Genomic DNA, 19,346 nt, shown 5'->3' with positions numbered 1-19,346 from the left:
TTGCATATTGCATTGTATCTTCGAATTTCTAATGCACGAGGGCGACTGAAATGAAACTGAGCCAACCCACCCCGCCCAATAATGGTTCGGTTCATTATCTGCGAGGCATGCACATAGGACAGAGGCATCTCTCGTTTACGAAACTGACACACAGGTGTGAGGATAAAAGTTCTTTAATGCTCTTGTACATTGGGTTGAACTTGGTTTCGTGGCATAATGGACACTCCGAAAGTGTCACAGCATGTTGTCGTGAGGTTTTTGCAAGCTGAAGATGTTTCGGAAAAAGAAATTAGTCGCCGTGTGGCTGCCGTGTACGTTGAACATTGCATTTCATTGGCCACTGTCAAGCGTTGTAGCAAACGGTTCCAAGAAGGACGTGAAAGTTGCGAATACAATCCATGACCGTGCCAAAGCCACTGTGCAATCAACCCAACACAATTGCAAAGGCTAATTAGAAAAGAACGGAGGATAAGCATAGATGAACTGGCAGAGCGTGTGAACGTCAGTCACAGTGTGGCTCACACCATAATTCATGAACATCTCGGTTATCGGCTCTTGTGTGCGCAATGCGGGGGGGGGGGGGGTGCCCAAGATTTTGAACCACGGCCAGAAGATGGAGAGGTTCGGCGCTGCCTTGACTCATCTAATCCTGTGTCACAATGCGGGTGACGACTTTTGTCTGCAATTGTGACCGGGAACGAATCATGGTGCCACTACTACGAGCCTGAAAGACGACGGCAAAACTTACAGAGGAAACATTTCAATTCATAACCCCCAAGAAAAGCAAAGGCCGCCATTTCTGCCGAAAAGGTGTTGACTTTTTTTCTGTCTTCAGGATCGAATTTGCTAAACCTAGAGAGCCTCAATCGTTTTGGATATTGTAAAACGTCGGATAGGCTGCGTGTCGCAATCAAAAACAAATAACGTGGAAATTGAGGAATGAGGCCATCTTGCTCCACAATGTCCGGCCCCACGTCGCTGATGTCGTTAACATAAAACTGGCAAAGTTGAAGTGGGAAACGCTTCAACATTCGCCATACAGCTTAGACCTGTCGCCTTGTGACTTCCACATTTTGGAGCATTTAAAAAAAACAGCTCAAGGGAAACAGATTTGTGTCGGACGATGACATGAAGGAGTCAGTTACAGACTTTTTGAAGCAGCAATCCAAGGAATCTTATGAGACGGAAATCACGCGGCTCATTAGTCAGTGGGTCAAATGTCTAAATGCTTATAGAGACTACTTTTAAACAAAGTACGCCGTTAGTCATATACGCGCATTGGCTGAATTTCGTTTGACTCGCCCTCGTATATGTCGCAGAACTCCTTAATTTTATATTTATTTCATTTATTCCATACTGATAGCCTGGGTGCCAGGCCTTAAGCAGGAGTGAGCATACATAATTTTTTTGGCAAAATAGTTGCAACATATAACATCACAAAGACATGGTGAAAGAAATAGAAAAATAACTGAACAAATAAAAAGAAAGCAGAAATAAACATGGCATTATCTATAATGAAGTGCATCATTATACAACCAACACAATACGAAGAAAATCAGTTTTGGTGCCTGAGCCCATTTATAAATAGTTCGACTGTTTCACATTTTACAACATCAGCTGGTAGACAATTCCATTCACGGGTTGTTCTCGGAAAAATAAATTTTTGAACGTATCAGTGGAATTTAAAAAATCTGCAACTTTTTTAGAGTGACAAAAACGCATTGCACATTCTGACGATGGTTTTATATACGATGCCTTATCAATTCCAATTTTGTCATGAAAAACTAAACAAAAGAATTTCAGCCTTTCCGCACTTCTTCTTCGTAGCCCTTGAAGTTCCGCTTTTTGTAAGACATGTGCTCTCTGTTGCGACTATAATTTCGGTGAAATTACTCAGAATACACGACCGATGACAGCTGCCCCTGCGCGATGCATTCTAACTATCGAAGGACAGTGTCATTGAGATTTTTCCCTGGTCTTTGTATATGTACCCAAATATAAAAAAGTTCTTGAACGACAGAGATAGAGAGATGCAAATGAGAGAAAAGCACGGAGGTTAACAAAGTTTCATTAAAATATTCGTCCTCAACTTGTTCATTTCATGGAATTTACATGTTTCATATCAGCGGCATGCACTGCTTTGCTGGTTTCAAACTGATATAGTTCTAAAGTTCGTGTGATATTTTCTTTACGTATTAACTAGACAGAAAGCATGGAAGCATTGATATCAGTTACTTCAGGAACAATTTTTGAGACATACGAGTATACTATTTTATGAAAAAATACATATTTTACTCCTCTAGCTGGACAGTGCGTAGCGTTCAACTATTCGTTTGCCGCATCTTTCGCAATGGCAATGCAGTTATTATTAATGTATTTGATCCCTCGTCAAATTCTATGAGGAGAAGGCGGAGCCGGACCGTGAGCCCCTCCCCCCCCCCCCCCCCCCCGAACGAAATTTCTGGCTACGCCGCTGGTGCTGCAGTGTGGCGCGGCCCGCGGCAGCGCAGCGCTCCATCAGCTGTTGTCGCCATGCATGCGCGCACGTACTGGGCGAGCGAGCGCTTTTTCATTGTTGTGGCTGCTTAAGCACTGTTTCTTTTGGCGAAGGCGCAATCTGCACGCTCAGCCTAAACAGCGTGCGAAGCTGAAATGTAGCTTTGCACTTCATCAGGAGACCTAGTTCCGCTTGCGTGAAAAGCCTGTCGCAAAGCATTTCAGTTAGTTTTGTGTATCTATGTTACATTCAAGATAGGCGCGAGGGGACTGCTGCTTCGCTTAGCCGTTGTTATTGCATTATGTTGCCCATTGTTTCAAAGCGTAGAACTTAGGCGCGCGTTCTTTCGGTGAGCGCCGGCGTCGGCGTTGTGCCTCCTAATCGAGCGACCGAGCACAGCGAAGGATGAAAGCGAATGCCGAGCGTAGCGGGAGATGATAGACGCCGACAGCGAAGAGAGCGCGACGAGAAAAGCGGATGAGGAGGAGAGAAGAAAAGCGTAGCACCGCGCAAGACGACGTTTGCGGTAATGGTGGCTACGAGATGGCGCCAGAGTAGCGCGCGTCGTCTGTATGGAAACAAAGCGCTGCATGAGCGGAGGTCTGTCTGCGACGGCTGCTGTGAATCACGCCCACGCGTCACCTACGCCCTGCCTCTCTTGAGCTTCCGATTAGCGAGGCAATCGCACCCCACTTCGCTCTACTTGTAACGTGCTGCACAAGACAGATTGTCCAGGACAGCCAATATATCGTGAAATGAAACCACCTATAGAGCTGCACTCAAATTTCGCATCAGGGAGTATCGTAATCGTAGGTGAATTTTTTTTTTATCATAGAGAACAGAAACGAGAAAAAAGAAGCCGAAGGGTCTGCTTACAATAAAAGCACATTTGCACACCATGTGGAGGTTCGGCTTGTGATGCATGGCCTAATCGTGACTGATTACTCCCCGCTCTCTTCGTACCACTGTCTATGGCTCCTGTGTAAAGTAAGAGAAAAATCTGTTCTTGAATAAATTATGTCAACTCGCCTCTTGCGTTAATCTTAACTAATTTTGCATTTTTCTCTACAGTTGAAACTACATTTCAAATGGCCAAATTGCGCTCGCCTGTGAACTGCCTATTTCCTTCAGACGCTGACCTGATATGCCATTGCTTCAATAACTACATATTCAAATGAGCGCCTGCTAATTTGCACTAACTAATCGAAGAGCGTGTCCAGGTGGCAAAAGAAGCGTACTACTATGCCGCCCTATACGCGGGGTGGTACCCGATAGCTATTTTGCAAGGCGGCGCGTACGTTTTGTGCTTAAACACAACGGTTTACCGAAGTTACTCAGGAGCACCTGAAATTCCGGTGTTCCGATTTGGGCCGATGTCATACGTGGTGGCCGCGCGCTGTGCGCTGCATGTATCCAATATAAGAGCCTCATTCAAAGAAAAATTCAGCACCGTGGAGACATCTGTATCCCAAACTGCATCGTCACGCCCGCTATCACATGAAACTATACGTTGCAACACGCATACGCTGAACGTTACGGTGCCGCTAACATCAGCGCAGCGTTATGCTGTAATTGTAGCACAAGCAACAGGTTCGCGTTCTCTTCACTCCACGAACAAACGGATTCTCGGGTGGGCAAAAAAAAAACTGTCTCGAGCAAAATGTCGAGAACAGAACCATTGCCGTCGTAATATGTCTTTCCGATGCGAAGATTCGCAGTCCCTGTGGCTCTTCGGCGCCGATACTTTGATGAAAGGAAATACCGTTGTCTTTCCATGTGGCTGATGAACAAGGCACAATGCAGCAAAATTACTTGGCAGTGCGCATTTCCTTAGGTGGGGGCTGCGTCGTTCTAGAAGCGATCGCAGATTCTACGACTACCGAGGCTACACCATCAAGCGAGGTTTCCTGTTCTCACCGCTAAGTGTCTCATGAATTGCTGGAGTCGTGAAAAGTGCTGAGCTTTCGCTGAGAATGCAGTTGAGCGTTTCAATCCAGTGCGTTTAGCTCGAATAGCTTGCCTTATTTATTATTGTTTTTATAAACCTTGAATGTCATTCCATGTGTCGGCATTGTATGATAAGCCAAGAATTTATTTGTAACTTCAACGCTGCTCCTATAAGGTGCAAAAGTAGCACAAGGGAAGCTTCGAAGATCAGACCACGGCTTACTCGTACCAGCTTGTTCACGAATTCTTTTCGGATATCTTCGTCACAATCTGTTGGAGTGAAAAGAGCACGCACATGTAGTCAGACCTTGGGGCAAAGTAAAAGAGCGTGCCTTGTTTATATTTTTAACATGTGATGGCACAGATTTCCTCGAGGCGTGTGGCATGCATTATAATATGGATTTCTTTCGAGTGCGTTTACGTAGCACTGTGGATTATATTCTGCTCCTGCATTAGTGCGCTGTCCATGAGCATTGTATGCCACAGTGCATGTTAACACATTGGAAAGAGTTTCGATAAGAGAAGGTGCGATAACACCTCTGAACCAAAAATCACGTTGGAAAAAGAAAAAGTAGATTGGCAGTTGTATGATAATCTGAACAACTGGCATAATATACATCGAAGCTGCGTAAGCGAGTTCTCACATCACACTCTCTGCTATGCCCGTCGCAATTCTTTCTCCATGCCTTTTCAAGCCCTTCACTATAACCGACCTTTGCACTGCTATTAGCGGCGAGAAGTTGGTGTGGCGCCTTCTCGCGCGTGACGTCACGGCCAGGACGCCGCTCGCTCCGGCTCGCTTGGCTGCCGCCATAGAGTTTCTCACTATAACACCTAGAGGGAAATCTGGCGCCACCGTCTATGGGGGTTTCTTAAGGGGGCACCGTGCCGTCATGGGAATGACGGTATATGTGTCTGCGAGGCTCGTGTTGGCTAGTGTTGTAAGAGGCTTCGTCTAAAACGTGGATATGGCTACACAAATAATGCGTTCTCAAAGTAAAATCTTCATAAAATGTTTCCATTCACGCATATTACATCTTTACTCACCTACAACGCATGACGACGGGAAGAAAAGCAAGAAGAGACGACAAACTGTTTCAAAGCGAGCGCGAACCATGTCGTCTGTCCTCCAACTTTAGCGGCCCGCTGATACTTTTTACGTAACATATAATCCTACGAGCAATAACAAGTTCTTATAGTTAAACAAAACATGTTTTTGCGTAATAATAAAACCAAAACAGCTTTTCACGTGCTGTTTTAGTAGAAAATGAATCGTTGTGACAGACGGAACGGTGCTAGCCAAGCGCGTCTTCAAGGTGTCCTGTCTCTCCAAGAACGATGCCAATCCGAAGTCACAATATACCGGCATTCCCTTGCATACCACAGCGCAGCAGCGCCAGATTTCCCTCTAGGTAATGTAGTGAGAAACTCTATGGCTGCCGCGCGCGCTCGTTCCCTCCGTGCATGCTTGGGGTGTGGGTGGTTGTTCGAGCCGTACTTAATAAAGGATATGTCGGCTTCTTTCTGCTGCCAGGCCTGAACCGCAGTTCCTTCTTCGAAACCACGTGAGTCGAGAAAATTTGCGACTTGCATGTCGCAAGCTATGTAGCGTTGAAGGGGTCTACTGTCTTTGCAATGCATATATGCGCCTTCTCTGTCCATAATTTTTGCGTAAAAAGAATACCTGCAAATTAAACACGCGAGCGTTTGTGTGGTGCTAGGCTCAACACTTATCATTCCCTTACTACTTAGCTATGAGGGACATTGCATTTCACATGGAAGAAAAATCTTGGTATTTGGCGTCGCCATTATAAATGCGTAGCAGAGGGCGGGTGTAGGCCAATTGGATATTCATTATTTTAGGAAGTTACCGCAAAAAAAAAAGAAACAGGAGACTTGAAGAAAGGCACAACACAACACTGCTTGTGTTGTCCCTTTGTACAAATGGCGTGGCTTCTTGTGGTAACTTCCCAAATTCAAAACAATGATAAATCTATATTAGGACACTGCCCAGTGAAGCTTTCGTTATGATTCTGATGACACTGGTAAGTTGTTCTAGTCAAATATGGCCACTTTACTGATGAGTCAAAAGAAGAGTTAGACCCGTTTTGTATGAAAAAAACTGCTACTATACTTTCACAGTTCTCTGAAACAGGCACCCAGAAAACGCGTTGCCCATGGCAGTTGACACGACAGTGGGTCATGTAAATGCTTCACGTATACCATAACAACAATCACATGAAAAAAAAAGTTTCGTGATTAAGATCGAGAGCCAATCAAATGGCGCTATGTATATCGTATCACAGTGGCCTTCGTAGTGGTCCTCAGTAGCCTTTGTCGATAATATGGCACACCCCTCACGCCACGGAAGCAACCGACTGTCGTTATAGCGAGGCACGCATTGTTCGCGAAACTCATCCCCTCACTACAGCGTAGAATTGAAACCCTGATGCTGTTTTACAGCACCAATTGCAATACCTAAATTATACTCGAGGCACTACAGCGTAGCATAGGCTACCTTGAAAAGGAAAATTCAAACACCTTCTGCCTCACCATGCCGCGATCTCGCGTTGTTTAATTATACAAACTGGGAACTATTCGCTTCGTCAGTATATCAAAGAGAAACTCGCATACCAGCCTCATAAGAAGGACACCACAAGCATCACATGAATTAACTTGACTTTCGATCTCCACCGAGAAAAAATTATATCTTCCAATATATCCCACACTACTAATAAATCAGGCTTCGGCTTCTTTCTGGCTGTAGCCAAGCGGTCCAAAAGGCATACTTCACTTAAAAATTTGGGCCGAGCAGCCTCTCTGAGTTCGCCAAACAGATTCGTCATGTCTGTTCCCCAAGAAGGAAGCGCCAGTAAATTGTTCAAGTGAATTGAACGCGTAGCACGGGAAAGGAAATAAATATTGGTGCATTCCTTTCCGTATCATGCAAAGAGCTTTAAGCTTCAATTAGCTTTGCTTCAAATTTCCGCCACTTAAATTTAACCGGTGAAGAACGCCCTAATTTTGAGACGCAGTTAAAAAATCAAGTTGTGCTGGTAGAATCTAAACTGCAGTGTTGCTCTTGTAGTTAATAAACAAGAACAACGTCAACGTGATAAGTCTTCGTGTTACTGCCGGGCGCTACTGCGAAGACATCCAAAATTCGTTATTTTACCATGAACTACTCGTCGTGAGCAAACATAATTTAGCGGGTTAATATTAAGCTAAATATTGTAGAAATCATATATCGCCAGCGTTTCTGAGATGCCTGTTGCATCACGGTAGGTATGATATCCTAATTGGAATCTTATGTGCTATGTTTTTGTGTTTATGTTTTTAATATTCACGTGAACTACCGCGGCAAAGTGTATATCTGCGGATGAAAAACCCGCGGTGGGCTGCTCTGAGCTTCTTCAACTGGCACTCCAGCGTTACCTTCGATAAATATATGGTTGTATAGCAAATAAGCTATTCTAATAAATTTACGCGAACGAAGACGTCATAAAAATATATTTGAGACGACCGTCATAAGCATACAAGCATAGGCAACGAGAGCGAACAAACGGAAACACTGCCCGAGATGCAGCGAACGTCACGCATGACGTCACGCGAGCGGCGCTTGCAGCGCCCCTGCAGGTCGTTCTCGGGGCTAATAGCCTGCATTTGGGCTGCGTTGCTGGCTGTTGTTGATTGCCAGGAATCATCACCGAGTGCGCGTGCTTACCGACGCTGTCGCCACGCGGATGCTTCCACGCAGCCTGCGTGCTCCGCGCATTTGATGCCGGCAGCGGCGCCATCTTTCATTTCCGCTACCGTGCAAACTAATAGCTGAGCTCCAGCGTGGAGCCAGTGAAACGCGACTTGGGAAACAAAAATAACGTCTTGCAGGCTAACATAATCCCTGCACAGAAGTTGTTGGGCTTTCCAGTGGGGTATAACCAAGGTAACATTTATTTTAATACGTCAGCATTAGAGCGTGAAATTGGGAAAAAGTGCATGTGTTAAGTGTGGGATACCGGTCATGTGGTAGAGGTGCTTAATAAGCTGAAAGAAGTGCAAGCGCACGCACGAAAACAAAAACAAACATTTAATTTCTCCATTTCACGGCAGTCCAGCCTTGATCAAGTGCCCCGACTAGTTCGTGAAGGACGGACCCAGGCCGAAACATCGAAATTAAATATTCGTTCTACTTTTCAGCGTGCGCCAGCACTTCTTTCATCTTATTTATATAAGTGAACTCATCGAGTAAGCTCCTGAACAGTCCCCTGGAATGTGATGAACGCAGTTTAAATCATGGATCCGGGACCTCAAAGAGGTGCGACGTAATTCTAGGGCATTTCACTTGCACTTGTATACATTTCACATTTACTGCTAACTCGCCAGTCTATTTTATAATCATTGATAACTACATTTTAAAGAAACTTCGGGGCTGGAACTAAGGTTGCCATAATGTATGTTCTTTGTTGCCGTAAAACGATACTTGAAGTCCTATTGAAAAGCAGGGACCACGGGCAGACACGGACAAGCGCTCGTCCGTGCCTGCCCTGTCGTCGCTTGCTTTTCCTTCGCGCTTCAAGTTTGCAAGTTATGTAGTACATCCAGACAGTTCTCAATGCTGGATTAATTGCTGCCATGCAGACCAGGCTGCTGCGTGCCGGTCTTCACTTTCGCAGCACGAGAATCGTTGTGGAACTACCGTATTACCAGTTTCGCTGTGAAACAGCTCGTGTTAAAAAAAAGACAGACACCTCGCGTGGTGTAGAGAAAAAAGCTGGAGCCGTGCAATAGCACGATTAAAACAAAAATACTAAGCGTCGGCAAAACAGGGCGAGTTGGTGCAAGCTGACCGTGCAGCGCAATAAGACGGAGCACACTGAGAGGGGGAGACGCACACGATCGCTACACCTACAATTGAACTTTCATTAGAAAAAGGTGGGCTTGAAACAAAACCTAGGAAAGTACGTGTATGCGCAGTACAACATTAAAACAACGTACGAGCCCTGGTTTTTACATAGTCTCATAGTTTCCTAATAACAGTTCACTTGTAAATGCAACGATTGCGTTTGCGTCCTTGTGCTCCGGCATATCGCGCTACAGTTGAATGTTGTTGTGAAAGGCACATAAAGCAGGCGGAGAAATTAATTTAAATTTTTCTCACCGTCTTCACTTCCGTGTACGTCAGGATGCCGTCTTCGCCCCTGTAATACAGTATAAGTATAAAACGGGTTATTCTTCATCATTGACTTCAATCTATTTTCCGAGTTGATGACGGGAGCAAATACAGATTCGCTTTTACAATGCCTCTTGCGCGAAACTTACATTTCACGGGAAAGTCCCGACATCTTGTAGCCCCCAAACGGAGTCTGCGGGCCGAATTCCATGAACGTGTTGATCCTGGGGGAGGCGAAAGAGTAGGCACAGGGCACACTCATTCGGCGCATTTCGTCGCCTGAAACAACTGTGACAAAAGATCTCGAAGGAAGCGTGACAGCTGCGTTCACTGCAAATGCTGGTGACTGTTAAAAGCCGATCAACGATTAACAGCGCTTGAGGTGAAGTCGACAGAAACAGAGGCTCAGTTTCAAGCACGCGGAGGATATGCTGCTAGAAGGCGCTCGAGGTTCGCATCGCCTGCCGCAAGCCCTTCCTCATTGCTTCGACCAGCTTACACCGGCAACACTTGGGGAGCTCTCCTAGCCTTACCCGCCGTGGTTGCTTAGTGGCTATGTTGGGCTTCTAAGCACGAGGTCGCGGGATCGAATCCCGGACACGGCGGCCCCATTTCAATGGGGGCGAAAGCACCCGGGTACTAAGATTTAGTTGCACGTTAAAGACCCCCAGGTGGTCTAAATCTCCGGAGCCTCCCACTACGGCATTCCTCATAATCAGAAAGTGGTTTTGGCACGTGAAACCTTTACGTAAAATTAATTTCTCCCCTAACCTCATTAATAAATAAATAAATAAATAAATAAATAAATAAATAAATAAATAAATAAATAAATAAATAAATAAATAAACACGCAAGATAAAATGTACAGAGAACACAAATATGGTAGACGAAACAGCGTGAGATAGGGAAACATAAACAAATAGGGACACAGGAAACGAACTCTTAATAATCTTAATATTAATAATAATTACATGCTCTCTGGAGTCGAGCCATACTAGAGTCTCTAATGCAACAAGGCCGCCTAGAAAACGCGGATGCTGCTTGGTATACTATTGCGGCAAGGAAATTGCGCATGATGAAGAAGCTTTGGGCAATGTCTAACGTCATGAACCGCCTTATAGAGAAACGGAAGATCCGATTTAATAGGTCATGACCTTAGAGGTGTGGGTTGAGGTATATTAGAGAAGGCTGGGCTGTGGTCGGCAGAACGGCAAACGCGGCCGCTTGAAGACTGATATAAATTTATTCTCGACGAATTCAATGATGTCAGAATTAGATTGGCAAGTTCCGCCCAAAATTACAGAGACAAATTATTGTAGTGGAAGGCACACAGCAGAAGACAATTTTAGAAAGGCAACAGACAAACGGAAGTCATGCAGTATACGACAAACAATTCTAAGAGCACAAAAGGCACATTGTTTCGTATATTTAGAGTGTGAAGATAAGCGCAGCGTTTGTCGAAGTACAAACCAAGATATTGCTATTCACCGACTCTGGGCAATAGAGCATCCCGAATGATGTATGAAAACTGCAAATTATGCGTTTTCAGGCTATAACTTCATACTACAGTTTCTAAAGCATTCAAGAGCAGCTTATTGTCTGTGCACCAGTTAGAGAATTTTAAAAAAAATGCCTTTTTTGGAGGTCAATGCAGTCGTGAACCCTGTTGGCGATGTTAAACAGCTTTAAGTCGTCAGAATAGAAGGAACGATGACTGTTGAATTGCTGACGAAATGTATTTTATGAACAATAGGAAGATAAGGGGGCCAATAATGGGTCCCCGAGGAGCTCAGTTAGTGACTTCACAGCTAAAAGAGCTCTGTCCATTATTGCTATTAGACAATTACATACTAGGGCAGTGAAGGAAGGGGAAAATGCCCACTCGCGTGAGCTTTGTAGTGAGGAAAAGCACATCAAATGCTTTACTTAAGACAAAGAGCGTCTAATTGACCTCTTCTATGTTGCACACTAAAAGCAGGGGTCATATATAATAATAATAATAATAATAATAATAATAATAATAATAATAATAATAATAATAATGATAATGATAATGATAATGATAATGATAATGATAATGATAATGATAATGATAATGATAATGATGACGATGACGATGACGATGATGATGATGATGATGATGATGATGATGATGATGATGATGATGATGATGATGATGATGATGATGATGATGATGATAAAGGGAGCCCCCTCCACAGGCCACACCACTTATTCAAGGAACCATTAACTGCCCTCCGCCGCTGCTACGGAGCATCGCGGTAAGACGACACCGCGAAGTACCAACTGACGCGGCGCTGACTCGACGATGTGATCCAGCGAGGGCTCTAGGCGTGCCACGTCACAGACTGTCACAAGCATTCAGGTAGCTATCGGTGGCCATGCATCTCATAACGTCGAAGAGATGGTGCACCGCAAGAGTTGCACTTTAATTGCGCCCACGCGTAGCTGGAGACGTCCATCGTGTTCTGCGACAATGCTCCCGCCATAAAAAAAAAAAAAACGAGCAAAAACTGCGCCTCCATGCCACCCTGTGAAAGTGGATTTACAGCAAAGCTGGTGCGCACGTTAGGCGATGTTACACGAGCGCTGCCACCACAAGCGACGTACGTCACAAGCAAGTGTGCGGAAGTGCAGCATACACATCCTCATTCTTTTAGACCACCCGCCCAAGCGCCTTGTTGGACGAAATTAATCTTTAAAACTAAATTGCGTCTGAAAACGCGTGAAGTGCTACTTAAACAAAAACTGTAGACATGATAGCTTCGCATTGTAATAAAGATATACGAGAAAACATAATTTTGCTACGCGGAAACAGAGACAGAACCCTTTTACATCTGCCGTTTGACTCCATTCTCATTCCTGCAGGCCCTTCGATTGGCACAAATGTGTTATTGAACTAATTGAATTTCTCAATGTAAAGCGCGTCACCAAATCCGTGATGTTCGACTTAAAACAGACAGGATGGCGTAGGATTGTAGTTTGAATACAGTTGAAACTCGATTTAAGAAAGTGATGACCTCGCTCGAATTATTTCGTTAAATCGGGAAGTTCATAAAATTGAGCAAGGAATTTTTCGTTCCTTCGAAATGTAAAATTGTAACGTAGCAACACACAAAGGCAACCGTTGCATTGTATATGCCGCTAATCCAGCCACCTGTCGCAAAAATCATGAAATAACGAAAGCAACAACCGCCTCCCTTACCGAGGCGATGTTCAGTCGGTTGTTCCGCACATAGGTGCGGCGTGCAGCCTCGTCAAAATAAAGCTCGAGATGTGGCCGCGGCGCCTAGATGCTTTAACGCGATAGCTTTAGAGCGCACGCTTGGAGAAGAACCCGTCTGTGTCAAACTTATAAGGAAATCCCCGCTTTTCTTACTCATTTATTTCAGGAAAAATTTCGTTAAATAGAGTTCGGCCAAGTTTGCTTCGTTAATTCGGGTTGACGATAACTTTGAACCTACGTGTACCTACCGGGGAATGTAAATTTCTTCGTTAGATTGGGAACTTCGTAAAATTGGGTTTTGTTAGATTGAGTTTTAACTGTATACGAGAACATAATTCTGTTACCTCGAAACTATAACACAAACCCATTTTCCAGAGGCCTTGGTTGTCTGCTGTTGAACAGTGTTTGCAATAACGTCGAATACGGTCGCAGCACACGCTGGGGGACAAATGCAACGGGCAGAGTGTCCACGCATCAAGCACAGATGCATTGTGTGCACACGTTTGTCAGGCGCGCATACACGTGAGAGGAAGTGCAGCATACTCTTGTGACTCCAGGTGGTGTTTGGGCCAGGAATCCACCAAGTCCATTGACGAGTACGTCCGGTGGTATGAAGAAGGAAAAATAATTGATTATACATGTTTACACTGGCTCCAGACACGGAAGCCTACTCCATGTAGGAGCATATTAAACGTTTCTGTTCACATCAGGACGCGCCAGCGCACCTCCCTTACTGCACTAAATGTTTACGCCTTTAATATCATCGTTTTCCCTAGGAGACTAGACTAGGGAATCTTATGACTGTACCGCGGCCATTAACAATCGTCGAATGAGTCGCAAAATCCCTCTCATGATGTCGCAGTGTTCCGCCGGACTCCTATGTTGCACCTTCGCCCCCGCATATGGTGCAAGCGTGTAGCAATCTGGGAATCCGGGGTCGATGCTGTTCCCACGGTAGCCTTGGACGTCGGCCCCTTTCATCACTTCATTCAGCTTTTCAGGGTTCAGGTAGAGTGATCTTCGCGGTAATCAACGCTTCTCCGGAGCACGGCGGCTGTTGTCAACTCCGAGTGAGCCCCTGTGTTTGCGCGTCATAGTCTGTGTCGGGCTGCGTCGTCGTCTGGGCGCACGCTGACGACAGGACGGCATCGTGGGAAACGTCTAAGAATGCTCATGAGCGTATTGAGACGCAATGATACATCCTTATTCTTCTAGGCGCAAGTCTGGCGCAAGTGCATTATTTAACTAACTGAATTTCTCAAAGTAAACTGTCACAAAATTGTTAAAGTACAAACTGCACACAACCTACAGGCATGATAGTGTCGGATATACGAATATCCGATACTATCGTGTATCCGACTATCGTATATTCAAATATACGAGAAAAGATAATTGTGTTAAGCGGAAACTCAAAAACAAACCCCTTTTCGACCTGCCATTCTTGGGGTGAGCACGCCACTAACAATCCCGACCAACTACTGGCTAACAGCTTCGCTGTAAAAAAAAACTGCGCACCAATTACATTCGACTCTAGTCCATCAACGAGATCGAGTGGCACCAAGACACACTTCAGCCTTCCAGCAGTGACTGTCGCTCCACACAAGAGCTTTGTGCATGCCATCGGCTGATGTTGCCCGTTTGCATTGCTGAACGTACTCATGACAAACTTCTCAGTGAATCACAGACACGAGAGGCTTGGAAGTTAGAATACATTGCTTATGTGATGCGCTATCGCGCGCCTACGTAAGCAACCCTATAAATAAAGAAAAAGCGTTTCTTTCTTTTCAGCCATCTAGCTGTAGACGTCTTGTGTTGTGTCCATGAAAGGCTGTGCCCGGTGGTGTAAATAGTTTGTTAATGGACTTGGTGTCCAAAATAATTAATGCTCAATTTCCGCTCATAAAGTATTCACCTAACAAGAACACCGCGGTTGCACTCCGAAACAGAACTTTCTCTGGAAGTTACATCGGTGGACATCACTGAAGAAACTTCAATGTCAACATGCTATCTGAAGGCATGACTATAAAACACATCTTTACACTCGTTTTTGTCGGCATTGCAAATGCTTCCGAACGTCGTTTATTATTTCGAAAATACCTTTTAAGAATGGCACAATTGCGGACGAATCTAAACCAACTGTAGGCAAGTGAGCGTGATGTTAGGAGAAAAACGGATAAGCTGCTTAACGAAACTAATTAGGAGGCATCATCCGGCATCTCCACCAAAAAGAAAAGAAACTGCACCCTGCAATCCGGCGTCTACTAACATCGTTTGAACAACGTAACGAAAAGGAGCGAATATCAACTCCTTAGAATCCATGACGCTCTGGGCGAGCCGCGCTACCACAAACACATTTAGTCTGTGGATTTAAAGAATGCCTATGGGCCATTCAACTTCTCGGCGAAGTGGACCGCAAAATATTTTTTTTTACTTTATTGCAATGCAAATGCATGCAGAAAGGTAGGCTCACCAAAAGTGACACGCGCCTGATGTGAGAAGAGGATATAGTTCTCGGGCACTTTATTGATGACGCCGACGCCGAAATTCTCCCCGACAGAATCAGCGTATGTGTTGTGGCCACTCTGGTACAAAAACGCACCTCATAGGTAAGTTGATCCCATTATGAGGCAAACAACAGACTTGCGAAGGTGCAGAAAGGGCGTTTTGCGATCGTCAGCACCACGTCGAAGTTTTTCCAGTGCCTGCGAAGCATACCATTCGTGGTTGTAGGAGGCCTTGATGCCGTTTGTTGGGTGTTGACTTACAGGCAGCATCACACGTGAAAGCCCGTCAGCATTTGACGTAACTACCATGAATATAAATCTGGAGAACAATTCGTGCTTCCAACTGCTGTACGCAAGCGTTTACTCATATAGCGGCTATCAACAAATGAATTGCCGATAGACGCGCAAGCTAAATCGCCACCTCGCCCCCGATTTATTCTACCCAAAAACTATTTCAAGTGTTCTTATCTACATAAGCACCATATTTTAAGTTTAAAATTTGGAGGACGCTTAAGCTTCGCCTTTAAGAGTGGTACGCGATAGCATCCAAAGATCCCTGACAGCTTCTCACGCTACCCGGTAAACAGAGCTAGCGTATGTAACTGCAATGTTTACTCGGAAACGCTGGTCACGAACGCTATGCACGTAGGCGGGCTTTCTGGTAGAAACGCGGCCTTTTGCGTGGGCTGCGGTGCCGCAGAGACAACCGCCTTCTGGAGGTATTGCAAGGAATCGGGCGCGCCGCTCCGTGGACCCCAAGATGCTCGCGCGCCGGTGCGCGCAAATGGCGGACGCCGTGGCTGGTCTATGTATGGTAGAAACGCTGGAAAAGGGGGTTTTTGAGTTCTCGCAAAAACAGAATTAGTTTTTGTCGTATTGCCAAAATATAATCCCACGCTATCATGCCTCTAGGTTGTGTGTAAGTCGTACTTAACGATTTTCTACTCATTTTAGCTTCAGAAATGCAATTAGTTCGGCAATTTCCTTGCGCCGCATCGAGAGTTTGGGCATGGGTGCTTCAAAAATCTTTTTGGCAAAGCGACATTGGAGACCGGATTTTCTGCGTCACGGAGCCCTTAACGCTATCGCTATAGCAATTAAAGCTTTGTATAGCACCGGCCCAAGTATTATTGGATTGTGACAACCTGCGGCCAAAGACAAATAATGACAGGTAATGCTTCTGCCTTAAGGCCACAGTTGATAAAAATTTGGGTATAGGATAGCATCAGGAGTCATACGGCGTTATACTATTCTGGATGTCACTCTCGCTTTTCGAAGGGAAAGAACAACGTCCATGTAAGAACGGTTTTACACATGCCTGATTTTCCCCGTAATTTCGCGCACTGGCTTACCACACGACGCCTGCTTGGAGGGCGTGCGACACGGTGTGCGCCGTGTCCAGGTCTCGGGTGAAGAGTCCAGCGGCGAGTCCGTACGTGGTCCTGTTGGCGCGCTCGATGACCTCCTCCGTGGTGCTGAACTTGAAGAGGCTCTGCACGGGGCCGAAGATTTCCTCGCGGGCGATGGTCATGTCGTCGTGCACGTCAGAGAACACCGTGGGCTGGACGAAGTATCCACGGCTGCCGTGGCGCTGCCCTCCGCACTGCAGCCGGGCGCCCTCGCGCTTCCCGGCCTCGACGTAGCCCAGCACGCGCTCCATCTGTTCCTTGCTGACCTGCATAAGGCGAGGGGAATACCTTTGAAGGAAGCGTGAAGGAAATCTAGTTTGGCGGGTTAGCTCCTGAAGTATAAAATGGGGCCCCGTCTTGAGAAAACCGTTGGAGCAGCTGTATGTGTCTCCAGCGAGGTGAGTTGATCAAAAAGAGTAAGTCAAAAATTCTTAGAACGCATTCCACACAAGGCCTCATTGACCTGAAACACGTTCCTGCGATGCCGAGAGCAGAGAGAGCGGATAAATTTACATACTAAAGAAAATTGGCTATCAGTATTTTTACGACTCTCAGATTATAGCTGAAATTGATGTGCTAGCGTTTGTATGAAATTAGCGGGACTAGTTAGCCATTGATTAGGGTAAGAACGCACGGCCAAATTGCGTAAAATGTTGAAAACAGTTCTTTGTTGCTTCTCCGTTTCCAAAAGCCTGCCTGCGTGGGAATGTAATATAATTTAAACTGCCCTGCATTGCGTCGCAATCATTTGGCACAGTGGCGTGGCATGCGAGCCGAGCTCGCGAGATCTGTACTCGCTCGTGGGGTCGATGTGACTAGCAATCTAAAATTAGTCTAATTACTCAGCTTTTTGCTTCTTCCTTGCCAAGTCATCTTTTTTGGCTTTTTTGATATAGACACGATTGCCAGTCACGCCGCTTGGTGCATCCACGTTTTATCTGTAATCCACATCGCTCTTTTCTCTTAAGCTGCACCTAACATTTTCGGTTCCATTCGTCATTGCGCGGTCCTTAACTTTCCCCAAGCGCCATAGTTTATCTCCCACTTTCGGCCCCATAGGCTCGTGCTGGTAGAACGCAATGATTATACTTTCTTTTTCTAGGATATCGGTAAGCGGCCGGTTACGACTTGGCAATGCCTGTCCTATGCGTTCCATTCCATTTTTGCTCTTCTGTAAATTTACGTCTCATGATCAGAGTCCCATTTTAAAAGAAGGGGGTAAATGGCTTCTATAAACGTAGTCTTGCGGAAATTCTAGATGCTGACTGTCAATCGTGAATTATCGTTTTCTTGGCAGGCTATTGGGTAGAACATTTGTGTGCTGCGTATTAATATTCAACCTTACTCTTACATTTTCTTGGCTAAGGGTTTATACATCGGCTGCAAGTATCCTTAGTGTTGCTGAACAGGACCACGACATCTGCAAAAGGCAGGTTACTGAGATATTCGCCATTCATCCTGACTCCTGATCGTTCCCAGTCTAATAACTTAAATGATTCTAAGCATCGAGTGAATAGCATTGAAAAAATTGTATCTGCTTGTCTGAGCTTTTTCCGGACCGGTATTTTCCCGCTTGTATTGAGGAGAAATAAGGTAACTGTGAAGTGTTTATAAGTATTCGCTAAGATAGTCACGTATATGCTTCCTGTACTCCTTACTACGCAACACCTCTATGACTGCTGGTGTGTCTACTGAATCTAAATCTATGAAAGCCACACAGAGAGGCTAATGTGCCTATAGTTTTTCAATTCAACAACGCCTCCATTCTTGTGGATTTGTATCACGTTGGTGTTCTTCCAACTCACTGTACGCTTGAAGTCTTGAGGCATCGCGGGTAATAGATTTCTGGCTTTTCGATTCAGTATGACCATTCCCACCATCGTTAATTAAATATTTGGTCAAAATATTGCCTTAGTTGTGCTTTAACAAAGTAAACACTTTGTACTCTAGCTTATGGGCCTAGAGACAATAGCTCCACATTATTTAGACAACACTAGCAGTTTAGGAAGAGGTCCTACCTGCGGTCCCTGTTTGGTGGTCTCTTCGAAGGGGTCTCCCAGCAGCCGCGCCTGCGCCATCCTGACAGAGGCGGCGACGAACTGCTCGTACACGTCCTCATGCACGAAGGTGCGTGTCGGAGCGCAGCACACTTGGCCCGTGTTCACGAACACGCAATGATGTGCCACGGCCACAGCCAATTTCACTGCATATGACAGCCGTTTGCTTGGCACTCATCACATCCCCCTGGCATGTTATGAGCACCGCAATTACTGTCGTTCCACCAAGCCTTGGCGGCTATCCAACGGACACATTGAATAATGTACCCCCACCCATTGTTCGTAAAATATCACCACATGTTCTTTTTTTGTTTCCTTATTTTACTTCCGCTTTGACGGAATATCTCCACACAACTCCCTTCATTTTTCTGGTCTAACAGCCACAGTATATACAGAATTGTCTTCCTCACCCCGCCTCTTTCCACTCTTTCTATCTAAGTCGGCGAGCAACACTGGAATGGCAAAATTGTTAGAATCCGAACTTTCGCTACGCCCCAGAATCCTGAATATTTTGGCAC

The 19,346-nt window shown here is 45.3% G+C and overlaps 1 protein-coding gene across 7 annotated transcripts in view; it reads right to left on the bottom strand.

The window, feature by feature from the left end:
* Positions 1-4,568: 4,568 nt before the first annotated feature.
* LOC142564287 (aldehyde dehydrogenase 1A1-like) overlaps positions 4,569-19,346 on the bottom strand; it is a 242,882-nt gene continuing 228,104 nt past the window's right edge. For all 7 annotated transcript variants that reach the window (XM_075675236.1, XM_075675232.1, XM_075675230.1 and 4 more), the window contains 5 exons: positions 18,790-18,974; positions 16,715-17,037; positions 9,764-9,838; positions 9,603-9,642; positions 4,569-4,714 (listed from right to left, as the gene is read on the bottom strand). In XM_075675236.1, the coding sequence (XP_075531351.1) occupies positions 4,682-4,714; positions 9,603-9,642; positions 9,764-9,838; positions 16,715-17,037; positions 18,790-18,974 (656 nt within the window). In that variant the 3' untranslated portion in view covers positions 4,569-4,681. The remainder of the gene's footprint in view (positions 4,715-9,602; positions 9,643-9,763; positions 9,839-16,714; positions 17,038-18,789; positions 18,975-19,346) is intronic.

Source organism: Dermacentor variabilis, chromosome 11 (genome assembly GCF_050947875.1).
Source record: "Dermacentor variabilis isolate Ectoservices chromosome 11, ASM5094787v1, whole genome shotgun sequence".
NCBI classification, from domain to species: domain Eukaryota; kingdom Metazoa; phylum Arthropoda; class Arachnida; order Ixodida; family Ixodidae; genus Dermacentor; species Dermacentor variabilis.
The sequence above is the reverse complement of the archived record's forward strand: the minus strand, read 5'-3'. Positions and strand labels throughout refer to the sequence as shown.